This window comes from Martes martes, assembly GCF_963455335.1.
Source record: "Martes martes genome assembly, chromosome: 6".
Taxonomy (NCBI): domain Eukaryota; kingdom Metazoa; phylum Chordata; class Mammalia; order Carnivora; family Mustelidae; genus Martes; species Martes martes.
The window spans coordinates 132,633,475-132,656,076 of record NC_137893.1 but is presented as its reverse complement, the minus strand read 5'-3'; the positions used below and the strand labels follow the sequence as shown (position 1 = coordinate 132,656,076).

Genomic DNA, 22,602 nt, shown 5'->3' with positions numbered 1-22,602 from the left:
TCTCACATTCAGGTCTCAAATCCACTTTGAGTTTGGTTTTTGTGTATGGTGAAAGTGATCCAGTTTCATTCTTTTTCATGGGACTGCCCATCCGGTTTCTCAACATTTGTTGAATTTTTCCCATTGTATATTCATTTCTCCTTCATCAAAGATTAATTGACCATGTAACTGTGGGTTTACTTCTGGGTGTTGTTCTATTCCACTAAGCTGTGTCTATCTTTATGCCAGTACCATACTGTTTTCAGTTTATATTACAAAGCAGAAATCAAATCTGGAATTGTGTTACCTCCATTTTTGTTTAAGATTGCTTTGGGGGTGCCTGGGTGGCTCAGGGGGTTAAAGCCTCTGCCTTTGGCTCGGGTCATCATCCCAGGGTCCTGGGATCGAGCCCCACATCGGGCTCTCTGCTCAGCAGGGAGCCTGCTTCTCCCTCTCTCTCTGCCTGCCTCTCTGCCTACTTGTGATCTCTGTCAAATAAAATCTTACAAAAAAAAAAAAATTGCTTTGGCTATTCATGGTCTTTATGATTTTAGGATTGTTCTAGTTCTGTGAAAAATGCTGTTGATATTTTGATAGGAATTGCATTAAAGCTATAGATTACTTTGGACAATATAGACATTTTAACAATATTTGTTATTCTAACCCATAAGCATGGAATGTCCTTCCATTTCTTTGCATCATCTTGAATTTCTTTTGCCAATGATTTATAGATTCAGAGTATTTATAGATTCAGAGTATAGATTTTTCACATCTTTGGTTAAGTTGATTCCTAAGTACTTTATTGTTTTGTTTTTTTAAAGATTTGAGAGAAAGAGCATGAGCAGTGGGAAGGGGGAATAGGAGTCCCCACTGAGCAGGAAGCCTAATGCAGGGCTCAATCCCAGGACCTGAGCCAAAGGCAGACACTTAATGGACTGAGCCATCTAGGTGCTCCAATATTGTATTGTTTTTGGTACAATGGTCAATGGGTTTTCTTAATTTCACTTTATGCAGCTTCATCATTATTGTAAAGAAATGTAACACTTCTGCACATTGATTTTATATCCTGTGACTTTACTGAATTCATTTACCAGGTCTAGCATTTTGTGTGTGTGGAATCCATAGGCCTTTCTCTATATAGCATCATTTATTTTTTAATCATAATATTTTTTTGATAAAAGTACTCTTTAATCCTTGTCTCCAATTTTACCCATCCCCCTACCCATCTCTTCTCCGGTAACCATCAATTTGGGGAGTTGGCTGGGAAGTTGGCAGAGTATGAAGTCCTTAAACTCACTTTGTCCCATGGATATAAGTAAATAACGCCCATGTCAGCATAAATAACCCCCCTCCCCCATCCAAAATAAACCATTTGAAGAATGACAGCACAAATCACACTAAGACAGGGAAGAGGTCACAAGAAAGGAGGGAGGAAAGGCAAAGAGAAGGTCTGGTAATGAAGCAATGGCCAGCCACAGGGGAGATTGGGCCAGTGTTGCATAGAAGGGCAGAAACTAGACTTTCATACTGGGGAGCCCATGAACAGGTAGTACAAACCTCTAATATTTGCTATATATTTTTAAGTTTTTAAAACCAGCAGGACTTAAAGCTTGGAATTTTAAAAATTGGCAGGCTTGGATTTGGAAAGTAGAGTCCCCATTCTCAGAGAGACAGCAGGAGAAACAACCTGTGCATATACAGCATAGAACTAGGAGTTTGAATAATGCTGGGGACTGATGGGAGGGTGTTTTGCTCATCTCAGAGAGTGGCCTTGAGGGACAGGAATCACAAGGGGACCTTTTAAGGAACAAGGGAGCTGGCATATGTCATTTCCCCCTCCCATGCCCCAACATAAGCAATGGCCACCTAAGCAGCCCTGACACTCCTTAACTGACTTGCATGTACCAAACTCCTTGTACTCCCACCCCATGCACTGCAATGGATCAGCCCTTCCCAGTCACACCTGCCTCAGTCCTGGCACTACAGACCCTCTTCCATAGAAGGCCAACACAAACACTGCCAATACCACATCTCCTGACTCCCACATCTTGTAGGAACTCAGTTCCAGCAGTGGCAGAGGCAGGTCTCATTTTGTAAGCAGACCACCATACATCTTGCTGCCCACAACAGGCAGAAAGCTTCTACAGACAACTGGATTGAAGGTAAAAGAGGCCAAGACTCAAAATCAGAGCATACACAAAACATACAGGAGACACTCCCTGAAGTGCTGGTCCATAGTGAACAGGGGACACTGTATCACAGATCATTACAGAACCTCTTCTTAAGATTTATTAAAAACAGAAGAAGTAGCTTTCCTAACACATAGAAACAGACACAAAGCCAGACAAAATTAGGACACAGAAACTTCCAAATGAAAACAGGACAAAACCACAGCAAGAGACTGAAGCAAAGCAGATATAAGTAATATCCCTGATAGAGAATTTAAAGTAATGATCATAAAGATATCACCAGACTTGAGGAAAAAAAGTGGAGATCAATAAATCAGAACTCAATACATGAAATTTTAAAAATGCAGTTGATAGAATAAGTAACAGTCTAGAGGAAGCAGAGGGTTGAATTAATAACCTAAAAGAGTAATGGAAAGTAATTAAGCTAAATGAAAGAAGAATCATGCTAAACAAGAATAGACTTAGGGAACTCAATGACTCTATCAAAGTAGTAACATTCATATTATAGGAGTACCAGAAGAGAAAAAATGGGGCAGAAAATTTAAAGAGATCATACTTGAAAACTTCCCTAATCTGGGGAAGGAAAAAGATATCCAGACCCAAGAGGCACAGAGATCCCCCTAAAAATTCAACCCAAGGAGGTCCACACCAAGACACAAAGTAATTAAAATGCCAAAAAGTAGTGATAAAGACATTTTAAAGAAGCAAGAGAAGACAGTTACATACAAAAGAAACCCATAAGAGCATGGGCAAATTTTTCAGCAGAAACTTTGCAGGCCAAAAAGGAGTGGCATGATATATTCAACATGCCAAAAGAGAAAACCTGAAACCAAGAATACTCTATCCAGCAAGGCTATAATTCAGAATAGGAGAGATGGAGTTACCCAGACAAATAAAAACTAAAAGATGTCATGACCTCTAAACCAGCCCTATAAGAAATATTAAAGGGGACTCCTTGAGTAGGAAGGAATACCATAAGTAAAAAATGAAAAACAAAAAAAATAAAATTTCCATAAAATATCAGAAAGGGATTCATAAAAGGACACTATACCTAAAACATGGGAGGCAGATGTTTAATCACTAAAGAAGAGGTTTACACTCAAGTGACCATCAAGTAAAGGCAGACTACTATCTGCAGAAGATGTTCTATACAAACCATATGGTAACCACAAATCAAAGGCTGCTAATACATATGCAAAGAATTAAGAGAAAGGAACCCAAACATATCACTAAAGAAAGCCAACAAAGAGTGCAAGAGATTTTCAGAGAAAAACCTACAGAAACAGGAAAATGGCAATAAATACATATTTATCAATTACTGTGCATGTTAATGAACTAAATGCTACTCTTGAGAGGATGACAGAGTGGATTAAAAAAAAAAAAAAGACCCATTATGTGCTGCCTATAAGAGCCTCATTTCAGACCTAAAGATACCTGCAGATGTCCTCACATGGACAAATGGAAGAATATTTATCATGCAAATGAATGCCAAAAGAAAATCAGGGTAACCATAGACAAAACAGACTTTAAAACAAAAGCTGTAACATGAGACAAAGGAGTACAGTATTTAACAATAAAGGAGACAATCCAATAAGATAACAATTGTACATACCTATGTACCCAACATACTTTATGTTATTTTGTGTACTTGGGTACATAATCGATAGTAATACAGTAACAGTAGGAGACTTTAACTCCCCACTTATATCAATGGACAGATCACGCAAACAGAAAAGCAACAAGGAAACAATGACTTTGAATGACACACTGGACCAGATGGATTTAACATAATCAGAACATTCCATTCTAAAGCTGCAGAATTCATACCTTTGAGTGCTCATGGCATCTTTTCCAGAACAGATCATGTATTAGGTCACAAAACAAGTTTCAAAAAATTAAAAAAAAAAAAAAATAGAAGTTCTACCATGTTTCTTTTCTGATTACAGTGCTATTAAACTAGAAATCAATGCCAATTAAAAGTCTGGAAAGAATACAAATATGTGGAGGCTAAATAACTTGCTATTAAACAACAAATGGGTCAACCAAGAAATCAAAGAAGTAAAAAATTACATGAAAACAAGTGAAAAAAATGGGAACACAGCTCTCCAAAATTTGTGGAATGCAGCAAAAGTGGTTCTAAGAGGACAGTTTTTGGCAATACAGGCCTACATCAAGAAGCAAGAAAAGTCTCAAATAAATGACCCAACCTTACACTTAAAGGAGGTAGAAAAAGAACAAAACCCAAACCCAGCAAAAGGAAATACTAAAGGCTATGGCAGAAATAAGTGATAGAGAATCTAAAAGCAAAAACCAACAGATCTATGAAACCGGAAGCTGATTCTTTGAAAAGATCAATAAAATTGATAAACCTCTAGTAAGACTTAGAAAAAGGACCCAAATAAAATTACTCATGAGAGAGGAGAAACCACAACAAACACCTCAGAAATACCACTGTATAAGGGAATAGCATGAAAGACTATATGCCAACAAACTGGACAACCTAGGAGAAATGGATAAATTCCTAACAACATAATCTACCAAAATTAAAGCAGGAAGCAACTAAATTAGAACGGACCAATTACCAGCAATGAAATTGAATCAGGAGTCAAAAAACTCTTTCTCCAAAAAAGTCTGGAACCAAACAGCTTCACAGGCAAAGTCTACCAAACATTTAGAGAGGAGTTAATTCTTAAATTATTCCAACAAATGGATGAGGAAGGAAAATTTCCAAATTCATTCCATGATGTCAGTATCACCTTTATACCAAAACCCAGTAAGGACACCTGAAAAAAAGAACTATATATGAATATAGATACAAAAATCCTCAAAGTATTAGCAAACCAAATCCAACAATACATTTAAAAAATCATACACCACAACCAAGCAGAGTTTTTTCTGGTATGCAAGGGTGATTCAATATTTGTAGAACAATGTGGTATGATGGTTTATATTTTTAATAAAAATAAAACAAATTGAAAGAATCAGGGAGCATTTACAGGAAAGAATTTTCACCTGCCCGGCAAATGTCACAGAAAACTTACAAAAAACACTTCATGGGTGTGATCCCATTATGTTTTTTTCAACAACCCTAGGTGAGGGATTCTGCTATTATTACACATTACAGATGAAGACAGAGGCCTAGAGGGATTAGTACTGTGTCCAAGGTGACACATAAAGCAAAGATTTGAACCCAAGTACTTTTACCTGGGGACCCAAATTCTTAACCAGATGCTATAGTTGATACTTGCACGTATATGCTCAGAATGGGCTAGGAAGTTGCATTTTGGTTTGTGAAGAAATAAAGGTGTTAGCTTCTTCTACATTCTTATTTTTACAGAAGATTCTATTCTTTTTAATACCTTGGGAAAGCAGTAAAAATTATTACCTTCATTAAATCTCAACCCTTGAGTATGTGTCTTTTTATATTCTGTGAGATTAAATGGGATAGTCACAGAGCACTTTTGTGACACACAGAAGTACAGAGGTTGTCTCAAGGAAAAGGACTTCTGTGATCATTTGAGTCGTGAGACAGACTAGCAATTGTTTTCCCCTGTGAAATACTTTAGGTGAAAGAATAACTGACAGTTGATAGAGATTTTCTCAAAAACAAATGAAGTGAGCCTAACAGAACTGACAATCTATTTTGCCAAGGATAAAATCCAAGCTTTTCAGTGAAAAATCTGTATTTGAAAAATTCAGATCTGTCAACACAACACTTCCCAATACTCAAGACATTTCTGATGAAATCTATGGTGATAGTAATGTGATTTTTTTTATCTTAGATAATAAAATGCATCAACATTTTTAAAAGATTTTATTTATTTGACAGAGATCACAAGTAGGCAGAGAAGCAATTTGACAGAGATCACAAGTAGGCAGAGAAGCAGAGAAAGAGGGGGAAACAGGCTCCCCGCTGAACAGAGAGCCCTATGTATGGCTCGATCCCAGAACCCTGGGATCATGACCTGAGCTGAAGGCAGAGGCTTAACCCACTGAGCCACCCAGGTGCCCCATTGCATCAACATTTTTAAAAGCCGTGTAACTCAACCAAAATTTTATAATCAACTAATGAATGATGTCCCCAAATCATGCATTTGTAAAGATGGACTCAAATTGCAAGACAGACCAATGGATTTTAATGAAACTAATAAGTTCATTGAGACAAAATGCAGGGGAAGATGGTGAAATAGGATGACCCTAAGTTCACTTCATTCCACAAAACACCTAGGTAACAGCCACATCAGGGCAACAAACCCAGAAAGGGACCCAAAGAATGGCAGAACAGGCTGTCCATGGTTAATGATAGGAGGCCATATAACCATGAGTGGAACACAGTAGGAATATCAGGAAGCAAACTCCCATCAAAGATACAAGGATGGAGAAGGAAGAGAAGTAGACTCCACACTAGGTATCCCAGGCATGGGGGACCTACACAGGGAAGGGGAATCTCCATAACATTTGGCCATGAAAACCAGTTGGGGTTACCTCTGTGAGTTTTTCCTATTAGTGGCATTTAATTCTGGGTACTCTAAAAGATCAGTGGGCATGGCTCTGGAAAGGCTGGGGAGGGGGTATGATAAGAAATAGAGTCCCTGGGGCGCCTGGGTGGCTCAGTGGGTTAAGCCTCTGCCTTCATCTCAGGTCATGATCTCAGGGTCCTGGGACTGAGCCCTGCATCAGGCTCTCTGTTTAGCAGGCAGCCTGCTTCTCCCTCTCTTTGCCTGCCTCTCTGCCTACTTGTGATTTCTCTGTCGAATAAATAAATAAAATCTTAAATAAATAAATAAATAAATAAATAAAATAAGAAATAGAGTCCCTACTATTAAAGATCTGCTATAACAAACAACCCCTCCAAGATACAGTATAGAAGCACAAGTTTGCACCTGGGCTATACAGGAAGATTTATTTACTAATCCCAGAACAGGTGCTGGAGGAGCAAGGACCTTTAGGGAACTTCTGTAAGAACAAAAGAGCTGGTTGGTACCATTCCTCTCCCTCCTCCCCAGCCTAGATACCTGGACACCTGTAGGCATCTAATTTGCCAATATCATGGACCCCACCCCCACATTCTCCTGTGGATCCATCCACCCCAGCCAACCCACATTCCCTTCAGCACGAGTCCCTCAAAAGCAGTGCGAGATGCATCTCATAGTACAAGCAGCCCCAAGAGTGACCAATGCTACTCCAAAGTGACTCTTGCTCTGGGGAAAATAGGAAGATAACAAGACACACCAGTTTTACTGCAGTCCCAGCAGTGGGCTGGGTGCGGACACTTGGTCCGACTTCAGACCCTGCCCACCAGCAAAAGCCTCTCAGGGGACAACACAGGGAGGGTGCTCTCCAGTTCAGTGTAACTGCAGGCCCAGCAGATGGTTGGGAGGTATCTAGTGTGAGCCAATTGTAAGCCCAACACTGGTCCCTTAGCAGCAGAGGAACCAAACACTACACAAAATAGACAACGTGAGCCATTGTAGCTGACTGAAGGCAAGCATGGCTCCGCAACAGTAGAAGGGCACACACAACACATCCCTGAAGGGTCTGGTTCTAACGAACAGGAGATACTGCACTATAAGAGTTCCTCTTCATAGGCCACTACTTTCAAGAGCAGGAGACATAGCTAACTCTAACACACAGAAACAGAAAGTTAGTTGAAATGAGTATGTCACAAATGAAAGAACAGGACAAAAATCACAGCAAAAGAACTAAATGAAACAGATAAGCAATATGCTTCAAAGTGGTGGTCATAAAGACACTGGACTTGAGAAAAGATTGGAGGATCACAATGAAACCTCCAACAAAGAGAAAAATATAAAAGGAACCAATCAGAGATGAACTCGACTGAAATTAAAATGCACTAGATGGAATAGTAGACAGACAGCAGAAGAACAGATCCGTGAGCTGGAAGACAGTAATGGGAAGCAACCAAGCTGAATGACAAAGAAAAATAAAAAATGAAAATTTGTTAAGGGAACTCAAACATCATTAAGCTAAATAACAGTCGCATTATAGGGATCTCAAAAGGGAAAGAGTGAAAGGGGCAGAAGATTTCTTTAAACAAATCATAGCTGAAAATTTGCCTGATTTGGGGAAGGAAACAGACCTCTAGATCCCTAAGAGGCAAAGAGAAACACCAACAAAAAATCAACCCAAGGAGGCCCACACCAAGCCATACTAACTAAAATGACAAAAAGTAGTAATAGAATTTTAGAAGCAGCAAGAGAAAAAGAAAACAGTTACATAAAAAGGAATCACCATAAAGCTATCAGCTGATTTTTCAGCAGAAACTTTGCAGGCCAGAGGAAGGTGGCACATGGCCAAAGTGCTGGAAGGAGAAAACCTGCAGCCAAGAATACTCTATTCAGCTGGACTATCATTCAGAATAGGAGAGAGAAATAGTTTCCTGAACAAAAGTTAAGGATCTCATCACCACTAACCAAGCCTTACCAGAAACAGTGAAGGGAATTTTTCTGAGTGGAAAGAAAAGGCCATAATCAGAAGTAAATTAGGAAAGGGAAAATTTTCACAAGTAAATGAAAAATAATAAAAGCAGTTTACTCACTTATAAAACCAGTACAGAGGTTAAACACAAAAGCAGTAATATTAATTACACTTGTAAAAATTGGTCAAGGGGCACCTGGGTGGCTTAGCTGGTTAAACATCTACCTTCGGCTCAGGTCACGATCCCCCAGGGTCCTGGCATCAAGCTCTGTGGGGAGTCTGCTTCTCCCTCTGCCTGCTGCTCCCCCCTGCTTGTTCTCTGTCAAATAAAACTTTTTTTTCCTGTTTTACTTATTTTAGAGAATGCGAGAGAGAGGAGGGGCAGAGAGAAGGGGAAAACATCAAGCAGAATCCCCAGTGAGCACAGAGCCCTATTTGGGGCTTGATCCCAGGATCCTGAGATCAAAACTGGAGCCAAAAACAAGAGTCAAATGCTTAACTAACTGAGGCACCCAGGCATCCCTAAATAAAATCTTAAAAGAATTAAAAAATCGAAGAATTCACAAAACAAAATCATGTGACATCATATACATAAAACAGGGAGGGCATAGGGGCACCTGGGTGGCTCAATTGGTTCAACGTCCAACTCTTGGCTTTAATTCAGGTCGTGATTTCATGGGTTGTGAGATCAAGCCCCATGATGGGCTTTATGCTCAGTGGGGAATCTACTTGATTCTCACCCTCTGCCCCTCCTCCCCCTTTCAAATAATTTTTTTTTTTAAATGGGGAGGGAATAAAAATTTAGTACTCTTAGAATGGGTTAGCACTGCGTTAGCCATGGGTTCACAAACAATGAATCATGGAACATTACATCAAAAACCAATGATGTACTATACGGTGACTAACGTAACACAATTAAACTTAAGTGGCTATTAACTTAATATAGACTACTGTTAACATAGGATGGTCTATATAAACCTAATGGTAACTACAAATCAAAAACCTGTCATAGAAATACTAAAAATAGCGGCACCAGGGTGGCTCAGTTGTTAAGATCTGCCTTCAGCTCAGGTCATGATCCCAGGGTCCTGGGATTGAGTCCTGCATCAGGCTCCCCACTCAGCGGGAAGCCTGCTTCTCCCTCCCCCACTCCCTCTGCTTGTATTCCTTCTCTCTCGCTGTCAATAAAATAAAATCAAATCTTGAAAAATACTGAAAATAAAGAGAAAGGAATCTAAGCATATCATTCAAAGCCATCAAACCACAAGGGAAGAGAAGAACTATAAAACATCCATAAGATAAGTAACAAAATGGCAATAAGTACATAATTATCAATAATTACTTCAAATATAAATGGACTAAATGCTCCAATAAAAAGACATAAGGTAACTGAGTGGATAAAACAAGATCATTCATATGTTGCATATGAAAGACTCACTCCAGACCTACAGACACTTGCAAATGAAAGTGAAGGGATGGGAAAACATTATGCATATGGAAGTGAAAACAAAGCTGAGGTAGCAATACTCATTTCAGATAAAAATAAACTGTTAAACAGGCTATCCCAGGAAACAAAAAAGGACATTATTTGATAAAGGGAACAGTCCAGCAGGAAAATCTAACAATTGTAAATATTTATCCACCCAACACAGGAACATCCAAACACGTAAAGCAGCTGTATCAGACATAAAGAAGATAGCTATCATAATTCAGTAACAGTAGGGGACTTTAATACACCACTAACATTAAGGGATAGATTATCTAGACAGAAAGAAAACAAGGAAATAGCTTTGAATGACACATGGGAGCAGATCTAACAGATATATTCAGAACATTCTATCCTAAAACCGTGGACTACACCTTTTCAAGTGCCCATAGAACATTCTCCATAATAGATCACATGTTAGGCCACAAGTCACAACAAATTCAAAAAGGTTGAAATCATAGTATGTATCTTTTCCCACTGCAATGATGGGAAATTAGAAATCAATATGAAGAAAAAAATCTGGAAAGAATGCTACTACATGGAGTTTCAATAATAAACCAGTAAATAACAAATGCGTCAACTGAGACACCAAAGGAAATCAAGAAATACATGGAGACAAATGAAAACACAATAGTCCTAAATCTTTGGGACACAGGAAAAGCTGCCCAAGAGTGAAGATTATAGCAACACAGGCCTACCTCAAAAAGCAAGGAAAAAAAAACCTTAAACAATCTAACCTCACACCTAAAGGAGCTAGTAAAACAACAACAAAGCCCAAACCAATAGAAGGAAAGAAAGAAGATTAAATGAAATAAAGACAAAAAACCTCCAAGAGCACAAGTTAATGAAACCAGGAGCTGATTCTTTGAAAAGAACAAAATTGATTAACCTTTGGCTAGACTCAAAAACAAAAACAAAACAAAACAAAACTCAGAAAATCAGAAATGAAGAAATACCACCACAGAAATACAAAGGATTGGGGTGCCTGGGTGGCTCAGTTGGTTAAGTATCTGCCTTTGGCTCAGGTCATGATCTCTGGGATCCAGCCCTTTGGTGGGTTCCCTGCTCAGTGGGCAGTTTGCTTCTCCCTCTCCCTTTCTCCCCACTCATGCTCCTCTCACTCATGCTCTCTAATAAAAAAAAATCTTTAAAATAAACAAGATCACTCAGCAAGTGAATCATATATCCAGAATTTGAACATAAATCTTTAAATAAAAGCCTGTTTTAAAAAGAAATACAAAAGAATTAGAATACTATGCAAACTTGTATGCCAACAAATTGAACAATGGAAAATTTCCTAAAAACATGTAGCCTAAAACTGAATCAGGAAGAAATTGAAAATTTGAACAGACTAATTACTAGCAATGAAATTAAATCAGTAATTAAAGAAAAAAAAAAAACCACTCCCAATAAACAAAAATGTGGGACCAGATGGCTTCACAGATGAATTCTACCAACATTTAAAGTTCAGATAATACTGATCTTTCTCAAACTATTCCCAAATATAAAAGAGGAATGAAAGATTCTAAATTCATTTGACAAGGCAAGCATTCCCCTGGTACCAAAACCAGATAGACAGTACAAAAAAGAATAATGCCCTATGCTTTACAACATTATTTTTAAATGAGCTACAATACATAAAATTACCTGAAACTTTTTAGATAAGTCAGATGATACTGCAGAACCTAAACTTAGTATTATCTTGTCTAGGAAAGACGTAAACACTGTTCTTATTGTCACACCAATGATGAACTAGCAACAGCCATAGCTTCTGGTTGACCACGTAATCTAAAACTTCTAAACTTTCCACAGAAAGTTCTTTGGGTTGAAGCGTGAGATAGTAAATGTCTACACCCAAGGGCACTGATTGTAGTCTTGTAGCTATTTTGTCTGGATTTTCCAAAGAAAGGGTCCTCTGCTTTTAAAATCCCATGTTAGCTAAGCACTTTGTTGAGCCCCGGGGGAGCCTTCCTTCCACCAAGCGTAACTGGTGGGATAAATATTTTTGTTTTGGGGTTTTTGGTTTTTTGTTTTTTAATATTTTTGTTTTTAATTGGATAAATTTTTTGGTTAAAAAGAAAAAAATCAGCTTGTATTCTGAACGGTCAACTTTGAATTTGATATTCTAAATATTTCCCAGTATACGTTCAGAAGGTACACCCTATTTCACCTGGTTCACTGTTCAACAGTGGCATCATCTGAAAACTGGAAGTCACTAAACACCTATCAGCAAAAAAGTGGCTGACCCTAGTCATCCCAGGAAATCCTCAGAAGAGGGTACACAGTAATGAGCACAGGCGATGTGTTAGTAACAATAATAATAATAGCTATATTTATTGCTTACTCCATAAATACCAGACACTGTTCTTAGCCTGTCACAGGTCTTAATTTTTTCAATTGTTCACAACCCCATGAAGCAGGTATTATTATCACTGTTTTGCAGATGAGGCAGTTGAAGCAAGGAGAGGAAAAGTAATTTGCTCAAAAGTTACCCAGCTAGAAGTGGTAGAGCTGGGTGAAATTTGTATATAAGTAATTTGTATTATTTGTATTATACATTATTTGTATTATATATATTTGTATATAAGTAATTTGTATTATTTGTATTATAAGTAATCACTAGAAATGTGTAATGTTAAAAGAAACATCTTACACTCCATTATGAGTGAGCTTCTGCTACCTCCTGTCCCTAGAGTCATACTACTCTTTCCCTTTACTCACAATTCGCTTTTCCGTATGTAGTATGGAAATTTGGATTTATCTGTCTGCCTGGAACAACTACAAAACCAGATAGAACATAAAATGTTGTTTCAGATGTCATACATCAAGCAACGCAAGATAGTGACCACTAAGAAAGAGTAAACAAGTGAAGGGAGCCCTACAATTGCTTCGGCACACGGCTTCGAGAGAATCCCTGGGCTGCCGTGCAGGGAAATGAAACAGGCAAAGCTCAACAATGTCCCTAAGTAGGGGAGAGACATGTGGTAAGAGTCTGCAGGAAAGAGAACCAGAGAGGACAGAGCTATAGAGGGTGTGTGTTCAAGATCTGCAAAGGAGTCTAAAGTCTTGAGTGGAGTATTGGGATAGTTAAGTTCATGTGTCAGCTTGACTGGAGTTAAGAGGTGCCCAGATTAAATATTTCTAGGTATGTCCATGAGGATTCTGGAGGAGACTGGCATTTGGATCAGTGGATTCACACTGTTCTCCCTGACGTGGGTGGGCTTTATCCAATTCACTGAGGACCTGAACAGAAAGGTGGAAGAGAAAACATTACCCCTTTTGCTTCCTCCCTTACGCTTAAGCTGAGATATTCGTCTTCTCATGACTTTGGCCTGGAATCGACACCATTTACATGGTTCTCAGGCCTCCTTTGGACTTGTAATCACAAACACATCATTGAATTCCCTGGGTCTCCAGCTTGTAGATGGCAGATGTGGGACTTCTCAACTTCTACAATCCTGTGAGTCAATACATCATAATAATTCTGCTTCTTATATATTTATCATACTGGTTCCATTTTCCTAGAGAACCCTGACTAATACAAACACCAATCATGCATATAATGTTACTTGAAGCTGGAAAAAGAGCCATTTCAAGGAGAGAGAGAGAGAATCCCCAGAACTCAAAGGACTGGGAATAGTTTGTGTTTTTATTAATCATGGAGAAAACTAATTCATGGAGATTTCATAGGTATAATATTCACAAGAATATTGAATCAGGGATGGGGAAAAATTATCCCTAAATTAAAGGCTACTTTACTCTCACCTAACAAGGCTTAAAAGCAAACCTCAAAAGGATCACTTGGCCCTAAAATAACTAAGCCACATCCCAGAATAAAGTACAAGGAATTTACTAGAATACACAAATATCCAATTACCAACCAGGTAGAAACTCATGAATTCTATCAAAAATTACTAGGCATGCAAAAAAGCAGGAAAACAATGCATTATGAGAAGGAAAATCAATTGACTGAAATGAGCTTTAAAAATGTCACAAGAGATATACTAGCAGACAAGTAGTATATTAAAACAGTTCTAATGACTACATTAGAAGTGACGTGAAGAAGGTGGAGGATAGCTTGAAGATATTAAGTAGAGGCATTAAAGAGAAAACCCTCAAAAAGAACTTCTAGTGGTGAAAAACAATGTCTGAGATGACAAGTACACCAAATAGGATTAAGAACAGTTGAATACTATAGAAAAGATTAATAAACTTGAAGATATGGCAATAAAAACTAAAACAAGAAAAAAAAGCAATTCATCAGTAAGTTGTATGATATAGCCATATATAACTGGAGAACTTGAAGGACACAAAAAAAGAAAGGCTAAACCTTTAAAGAAATACTGACTGAAAAAAATTTTTAATTTAAAAATTTTATTTATGTGTTAGAGTACATGCACACACAAGCCGGGGGAGTGGCAGAGGGAGAGGGAAAAGTAGGCTCCCTGCTGAACAGGGAGCCCAATGTGGGGGCCTGATCCCAAGACCCTAGGATCATGACCTCAGCCAAAGGCAGACACTTAAACAATTGAGACACCCAGGGAATTCTGAAATTTTCTACATGTAATAAAAATCTATAATATCCAAGAAGCTTAACCCCTAAGCTCAAGAAACATGAGGAAAAAAAGCCCTACAGCAAATCACGTCCCAATCTAATTGCTTAAAATCATTAATAAAGACAAAGTCTGAAAAACACTCAGGAGAAAAAAGTCACCTTGCATATAAAGGAACAAATATAAGAAATATAACAGACTTCCCACCAGAAACAATCAAGCGAGAAGACAAAGCAAGATCTTTAAATTACTGAAATAAAAAACTGTTAGCCTAGAAATTCTATACCCAGTATCAAACATGTAATAGTTGTAAGAATCACCAAAAGATCTGCACAAGAATATTAAAGTCTTTCCAGCAAAGGAAAATGATACCAGATGAAAATTTCTATCTGTACAAAGGAATGAAGGGCTGTAGAAATGGTAAATATGTGGTAAAATGTAAGTTCTAATTTTAAAGTGTTTTAAAATTATAGTTATTTTAAACAGCAATAATTAGAGGTTTATAACATGTGTAAAAGTAAATTGTACGATAAAAGTAGCAAAAAACCTTGAGTTGTGCCTAAGGGCTTATGTGTAAAGTGATACGTTATCTGAAGGTCAAGGGTGTTAAGTTTATATATCATAAACCACTAAAAAAGTTATGCCAAATAAACAGACAAAAGAGATAAAATGAGCCATAAAATATATTCCACATATCCAAACAATTTTTTTGTGGAAACAAAACCCTGGGGCACTATTAATGGAAATGTAAGTTGTAAAGTGACTATGGAAGGTAAACAGCTAGTTTTTTTTTACATCGAACTACCATATGAATCAGCATAGATTTTTACATAGATTTTTACATAGAACTACCATATGAATCAGCAATTCCACTTCTGGATATATATCCAAAGGGAGCCAAATCACTGTTGAAGAGATATCTGCATCCTCATGTTTATAACAGTGTTATTTACAATAGCCAAGATATGGAAACAACTTGTCTATTGATAGATGAATGGATAAAGTAGATGTGGTACACTATTTGGTCCTAAAAATGCAAATCCCATAATGTGCAATGACAGATGGACTTTGAGGACATTATGCTAAGTGAAACAAATCAGAGAAAGAAACACTATTTGATTTTACTTATGGAATTAAAGCCCTACTTAAACTGCAACACTATGAAGTGCCCATTGATAGATGAATGGCTAAGGAAAGTGTGGTACATATGTCCACTGGAGTATTACTCAACCACAAAAGAAATCCTGCCACTTGCAACAATATGGATGGACCTAGAGGGTACAAAGCTAAATGAAATAAGGCAGAGAAACACAAATACCCTATGATTTCACTCATACGTTGAATTTAAGAAAGAAGGAAACAAACAAAACCCAGACACCAAAATATAAAGAACTGGTGGTTGGCAGAAGGGAGGTGGGTGGAGAGATGGATGAAACAGATGAAGAGGGTTAAGAGAACAGTTATCTTGATGAGCTCTAAGAAATGTATAGAATTGTTGAACCACTATATTTTATTTCTGAACCTAATAGGACACTGTATATTCATTATACTTGAATTAAAAAAAACCTACCAAACTCATAGAAAAGAACATCAGTTTTGTGATTACTAATGGTGGAAGCTGGGAGGGTAGGGTTCAACAGTGGAAGAAAGTGATCATAAGTTTCAAACTTCCAGTTATAAGATAAATACAGGGGATGTAATGTACATATGGTATATTTTAAAGTTGCTAAGAGTAGATCTTAAAAGTTCTCACTGCAAGGAAAAAAAATTGCAATTTTATGAGGAGCTTTGCGTTAATTAAGCTTACTATCGTAATCATTTCGTACTATATGCATGTCATTATGCTGTATACCTAAAATTTCTATAGATTTGTATGGCAATTATAACAACAACAACAACAACAAAGAACAGTTTTATTGCATATATGGAGTTTTAACCGTTTGGATAGAAGATCAAACCAGCCATAATGGCTTAGAGAGCTGAGAAAGTTCCAGGAGAAAAGTTGGAATTTATAAGAAGTCGGTTCATGAGATTTAAAGAAAAACAAAAAACCCCTCCATGATATAAAAGTATAAGGTAAAGCAGCAAGTGCTGATGTAGAAGCTGCAGCAAGTTATCTAGAAGATCTAGCTAAAATAGTTACTGGATGGTGGCTACACTAAAGAGATTTTCCATGTAGACACACAGCCTTCAATTGGAAGATGCCATCTAGGACTTTCATAGCCAGAGAAGAAAACTCAATGCCTGGCTTCAAAAGACAAGCTGAGTCTCTTGTTAGGGAGAATGGAGCTGCTGACTTTAACTTAAAGGCAATGCTCATTTACCACTCCAAAATCCCAGAGCCCTTCAGAATGATGCTAGAGCTACTCTGCTCATGTTCTATAAATGGAACAACAAAGCCTGGATGACAGCACGTCTGTTCACAATGTGGTTTACTGAACATTTTAAGCCCACTGTTAAGAGCTGCTGCTCAGAAGACAAGATTCCTTTCAAAATATTACTGCCCACTGACTGTGTGCCTGGTCACCCAAGAGCTCTGGTGGACACGGGCAACAAGATGAATGCTGTTCCCGGCCCGCTAACCACATCCCTTCTGAAGCCCATGGATCAAGGACTCATTTCTACTTAAGTCTCATTTAGGAATGTATTTCATAAGGCTATGGCTGCCCCAGATATTGATTCCTCAGACATATCTGGGAAAAGTCCATTGAAAACCTTCTAAAAAGGATCTACTATTCTAGATGCCAGTAAGAACATTCATGATCCATGGGAAGAGGGTAATAGATCAACATTAGCAGGAGTTTGGAAGAAGTGGGTTCTATTCCTCATGGATGACTTTGAAGGGTTCAAGATTCTAGTGGAGAAAAAACTGTAGATGTGGTGGATAGAGCAAGAGAATTAAAAGTGGAGCTTGAAGATGGGACTGAGCTGCTGGAGTCTCACAATAAAATTTGAGCAGAGGAGGTGTTGCTTCTTATGGATGAAAAAAAGTGGTTTGAGATGGTATCTATCCATGGTGAAGATGTTATGAGGCTTCTTGAGAGGTCAACAAAGGATTTAGAATACTACATACACTTAGCTAATAACGTAACAGGATTTAAGAGGATTGACTCCAACTTTGAGAGAAGTTTTACCGTGAGGAAACTATTAAAGAGCATCTCATGCTACAGAGAAATTGTTCATGAAAGGAAGCGTCAAGGTGGCGAACTTCATTGTTGCCTTATCTGAAGAAATTGCCAGTCACCCCCCCTTCAGCAACCACCACTCTGACCAGGCAGCAGGAATCAACACGGAGGCAAGAATTGCTACCAGCAAAAAGGTTAGGATTCACTGAAAGCTCAAACAGCATTTTTAAGCAATAACGTATTTTGAAAGTATATACAAGTGTGTGTCTAGATAGAATGCTATTGCGTACTCAATAGACTACAGGATAATATAATCCTTTTCCTCTGTATGCATTGGGAAGCCAAATCATTTTACTTGCTTTGCTGCAATATTTGTGTTGTGCTGATCTGGAACTGAATTTCAGTATCTCCAAGGCACGCCTGTACACAGTCCAGAAATAGAGCTACACATATACAGTCAATTGATATCTTCAAAGTTTCCAAGAAGACTCAATGGGGGACAAAGAGTTGTTTCAGTAAATGATCTGGAATAGCTGGACAGCCATATGCAAGAAAAGGGGAGAGAGGGGAGAGGTGGAGGCGGGGGGGAAACAACCCTTCACATGATATAAAAATTAACATAAAATGTAGCTGAAATAAGATCTAAAACTACAAAACTCCTAGAAGAAAATGTAGGGAAGAAAGAAAATGGGAGATGGCAGAGAACTAAGAGACCCTGTTTCAACCGGACCCCTAAAGTGAGCTAAATATCTACCAGAACACTCTGAATACCCATGAAATCAGCCTGAGATGGAGGATTGTACACGTCTGGATCTCTCCGGGGGGAGAAGACGCCAGTGGAGAGGTAAAGCAGAGTGGGAACGCTCGGACTGATATCGGAGGATAAGCAAAAGGGGGAGGGAGCCACCAGGAGCGACCCCTTGGAAAGTAATACCCCAATACGAAAGTGCCCTGTGGTTGGGAACCAGCGTTAACTTGGAGTCTGGTTAAAAGCGCTCAAAAAGAGCAAAAGATCTTAAGGGGCAACTGGTGGAATCGGGCGGTCACAGGCACGTGCCTCAGCCCATGGACCGAGGATGGCCCCTGCCGGCAAACACCTGTGCCAGAGAACATGCTGTGGAGCCTCCAGACCGTGGTCCCTGAGCCCTCGGCTTTCCACTGCTTGCACCACCGCTCTGCTAGGCGCACTCCCCCTTCTGCCCGCACCTGAGAAAGCCTGGTGTGGGCACCAGCTTCCAGTCTAGTCTCTAGGACCACACCCTTCCATGCCTGGCCAAGGGTCTGAACGCTCCCAGCCCATGCCTGAGCGAACCCAGCGTGATCTCTGGCCGGGATCCTTTAGCAGCAGCCTTCCTCAAACAGCGCAAACACAGAATCTGAGGGCACCCTGCATGGGCCTGGACCCCAGACAGCAGTCCCGGCAAAGGCAGCCACTGCCACTGAAACCAGGCTCCTCAGGCCAGTATCGCTTGTGGTTTCGGTAGCCTGGGTGCAGAGATAGGCAGGCACCTCAGGTGACCACTGGGGCCGTCGTGGCCGGGGGTGCACACTGCCTGTGAGAGGTTGTGCTGTGCAGCTGAGTTTGCAGAGGGGGTGTCTGTGTGTTCTGGACCACCCAGAGGGGAGAAGACTGAGGCTTCTTCGAGACAGAGGTCTGGGTGCAGAGAGTTTGCTTTCCACTAAACCTCAGAAAAGCCCAAAAAGCTGCCAAAGAACAAAAACCTTCAGAGAACAAAAGCCTGAAAAACCAGTTTCCACAGAACCCAGCCCCTTGATAGGGGGCAGGACGACTCAACCCAAGCAAAACTGACGGGAGACCCAAAAGTTCATTTTCGCTTTTGTTTCCTTTGCCTTTGGAGACATTATCTTGAAAGAAGTTGCTGTGGCTGATATCGAAGAGGTTACTGCCTATGTTCTCCTCTATGATTCTGATGGATTCCTGTCTCACGTTGAGGTCTTTTATCGATTTCGAGTTTATCTTTGTGTATGGTATAAGAGAATGTCTGAGTTTCATTCTTCTACATATAGCTGTCCAATTTCATCAAGATCAAAAGCTTCTGCACAGCAAACAGTCAACAAAACAAAGAGGCAACCCACGGAATGGGAGAAGATATTTGCAAATGACAGTACAGACAAAAGGCTGATATCCAGGATCTGTAAAGAACTTCTCAAACTCAACACACACAAAACAGATAATCATGTCAAAAAATGGGCAGAAGACATGAACAGACACTTCTTCAATGAAGACATACAAATGGCTACCAGACACATGAAAAAGTGTTCATCACTAGCCATCAGGGAGATTCAAATTAAAACCACATTGAGATACCACCTTACACCAGTTAGAATGGCCAAAATTAGCAAATTAGTAAACAAGTGTTGGAGAGGATGTGGAGAAAGGGGAACCCTCTTACACTGTTGGTGCAGCCACTTTGGAGAACAGTGTGGAGATTCCTTAAGAAATTAAAAATAGAGCTTCTCTACGACCTTGCAATTGCACTACTGGGTATTTACCCCAAAGATACAGATGTAGTGAAAAGAAGGGCCATCTGTATCCCAATGTTCATAGCAGCATCGCCATGGTCGCCAAACTGTGGAAAGAACAAAGATGCCCTTCAACGGACGAATGGATAAGGAAGATGTGGTCCATATACACTATGGAGCATTATGCCTCCATCATAAAGGATGAATACCTAACTTTTGTATCAACATGGACCGGACTGGAAGAGATTATGCTGAGTGAAATAAGTCAAGCAGAGAGAGTCAATTATCATACAGTTTCACTTACTTGTGGAGCATAAGGAATAACATGCAGGACATTAGGAGAAGGAAAGGATAAGTGAATTGGGGGAAATTGGAGGGGGAGATGAACCATGAGAGACTATGGACTCAAACGGAGGGTTTTGAAGGGGAGGGGGGAGGGGGTTAGGTGAGCCTGGTGACGGCTATTAAGGAGGGCATGTATTGCATGGAGCACTGGGTATGGTACATAAACAATGAATCTTGGAACACTGAAAAAAATTTAAGAAAGAAAATGTAGGGAAACTGATCATGAGTTTGCCTAAGATTTCTTAAGCACATCACAAAAAAAGCGTAAAGTATAGAAGAAAAAAATGAATTGGAAAAAACAAATCAATTGAGCTTAATGAGAACTAAGAACTTTTGCTCTTTAAAGATATGTTATAGTTAAGCCAGCACTTTCTAGGGATATGTCCTTAAGTTCTTTTGTCCTCATGTCCTCCTTTAGCAAACGGAGGTTTGCTTAGGGATATGGTGAAGACAATATATGGAATTCAATGCATTTAGTAAAGGTTATTAGGTGTCTAACAAGCTGTATTAGTTATGTACATCAGGCCTTCAATAGCTATGAAAGATTAAAAAAAGACACTTATAAAATATAAAAAGATAAGCCCTAGACAGGGAGAAAAGCTTAAACATACCTAATAAAAGGACTTTTATATAGAATATATAAAGAACACTTAAAGCAAATCATTTTTAATAGTGAAAAATTTGAAGATTACCCGAGATAAAGATGGAAAATAAACACATGAAAAGATGTTCAATACCATTAGTCATTACAGAAATGCAAATTAAAACCACAATGAAATGTCATTACATTTCTGCTGGAAGGGCTAAGATTAGAAAGATTAACATTACCAAGTATTAGCAAGAGTATGAGCAACTAGTACTCTCAAAGACTGTTGGTGGGAATGTTAAATGGTTTAACCGCTTTAGGAAACATTTTGGCAGTGTTTCTTAGAAGGTAAACATACACCAACAATGATCCAGTCATTCCACTCCTATGTATTTACTCAAGAGAAAATACACATCCATACAAAGGGTTATATATGATCCCAAATGCTTTCCTTATAACAAAGAACTGGGACCTCAAATGGCCACCAGCTGGTGAATGGATCAACAGTGGTATATGGTTCCATGAAGGAACTATTCCATGTTCCATGTTATAACATACCATGTTCCATGGTATAATAGTTCCATGAAGGAACTATTACTTGGCAATATGGAAGAATGAACTAGTGATGGATAAATCTCAAAATAATTGTGCCGAATGAAAGAAGCTGGTAGGAAAAAGTTATACAGTTTGATTTCATTTATATCAGATTTTTTAAATTGCAAACTCATCTATCATGGCAAAAATCAGTGGTTGCAAGGGGCAAGTAAGGGACATAAAGGGCAGGAGGGAAGGATTTCAAAGGGGCAAGAACATCTTGGAGATGATGGATAGGTACATTACCTTGATTGTAGTGACTGTCCTTGGAATAGACATAGGTTAAAACTCAAATGACATACTTTAAATAGGCACAGTTTATTTTATTCCAATTGTCTCTATATAAAGCTATAAAGAATTACTTATCCTATGACCCACTCTTCATAGGCCCACATGGAAAAGTAGCAAATCAATGTCAGGTGATACGTGTTTCCTAGCTGGGAATAATACCTCAAATATATCACTGGGGGTATACCGGTAGAGATCTATAGGTCAGGAGAGCATCCCAACACTACTCAAATCATTTCACAGAACACTGCACACAATGCTCTGTCCTTGTGCGGGGTGTGGCCAGATGCAGGAAAGATGGAAAGACAGTTGACTTATCCATTAACTGGTCACATTAATAGCAATCAACATGGTTTAATAACTTTGAAAGTCACATACCTGGATTTGTCATTTAATTTAGGATCCTGAATTTTTACTGATGGTTCTTGTAAATCTGAGGAATCTTTTGAAGTGACTTCTAATCATGAAAATTCAAAACAAAAATATTTAAGCTTCAAGTAAATATGTAAGTATACTAAAGTCTTGGGATAGATAT

The 22,602-nt window shown here is 38.8% G+C and overlaps 1 protein-coding gene across 1 annotated transcript in view; it reads right to left on the bottom strand.

The window, feature by feature from the left end:
- Positions 1-22,602, bottom strand: part of SYCP2L (synaptonemal complex protein 2 like) — a gene marked incomplete at both ends in the record, with an annotated part of 92,691 nt that overhangs the window by 42,532 nt on the left and 27,557 nt on the right. Inside the window, one exon of the mRNA XM_080805963.1 lies at positions 22,446-22,524. Within this exon, the coding sequence (XP_080662089.1) occupies positions 22,446-22,524 (79 nt within the window). The remainder of the gene's footprint in view (positions 1-22,445; positions 22,525-22,602) is intronic.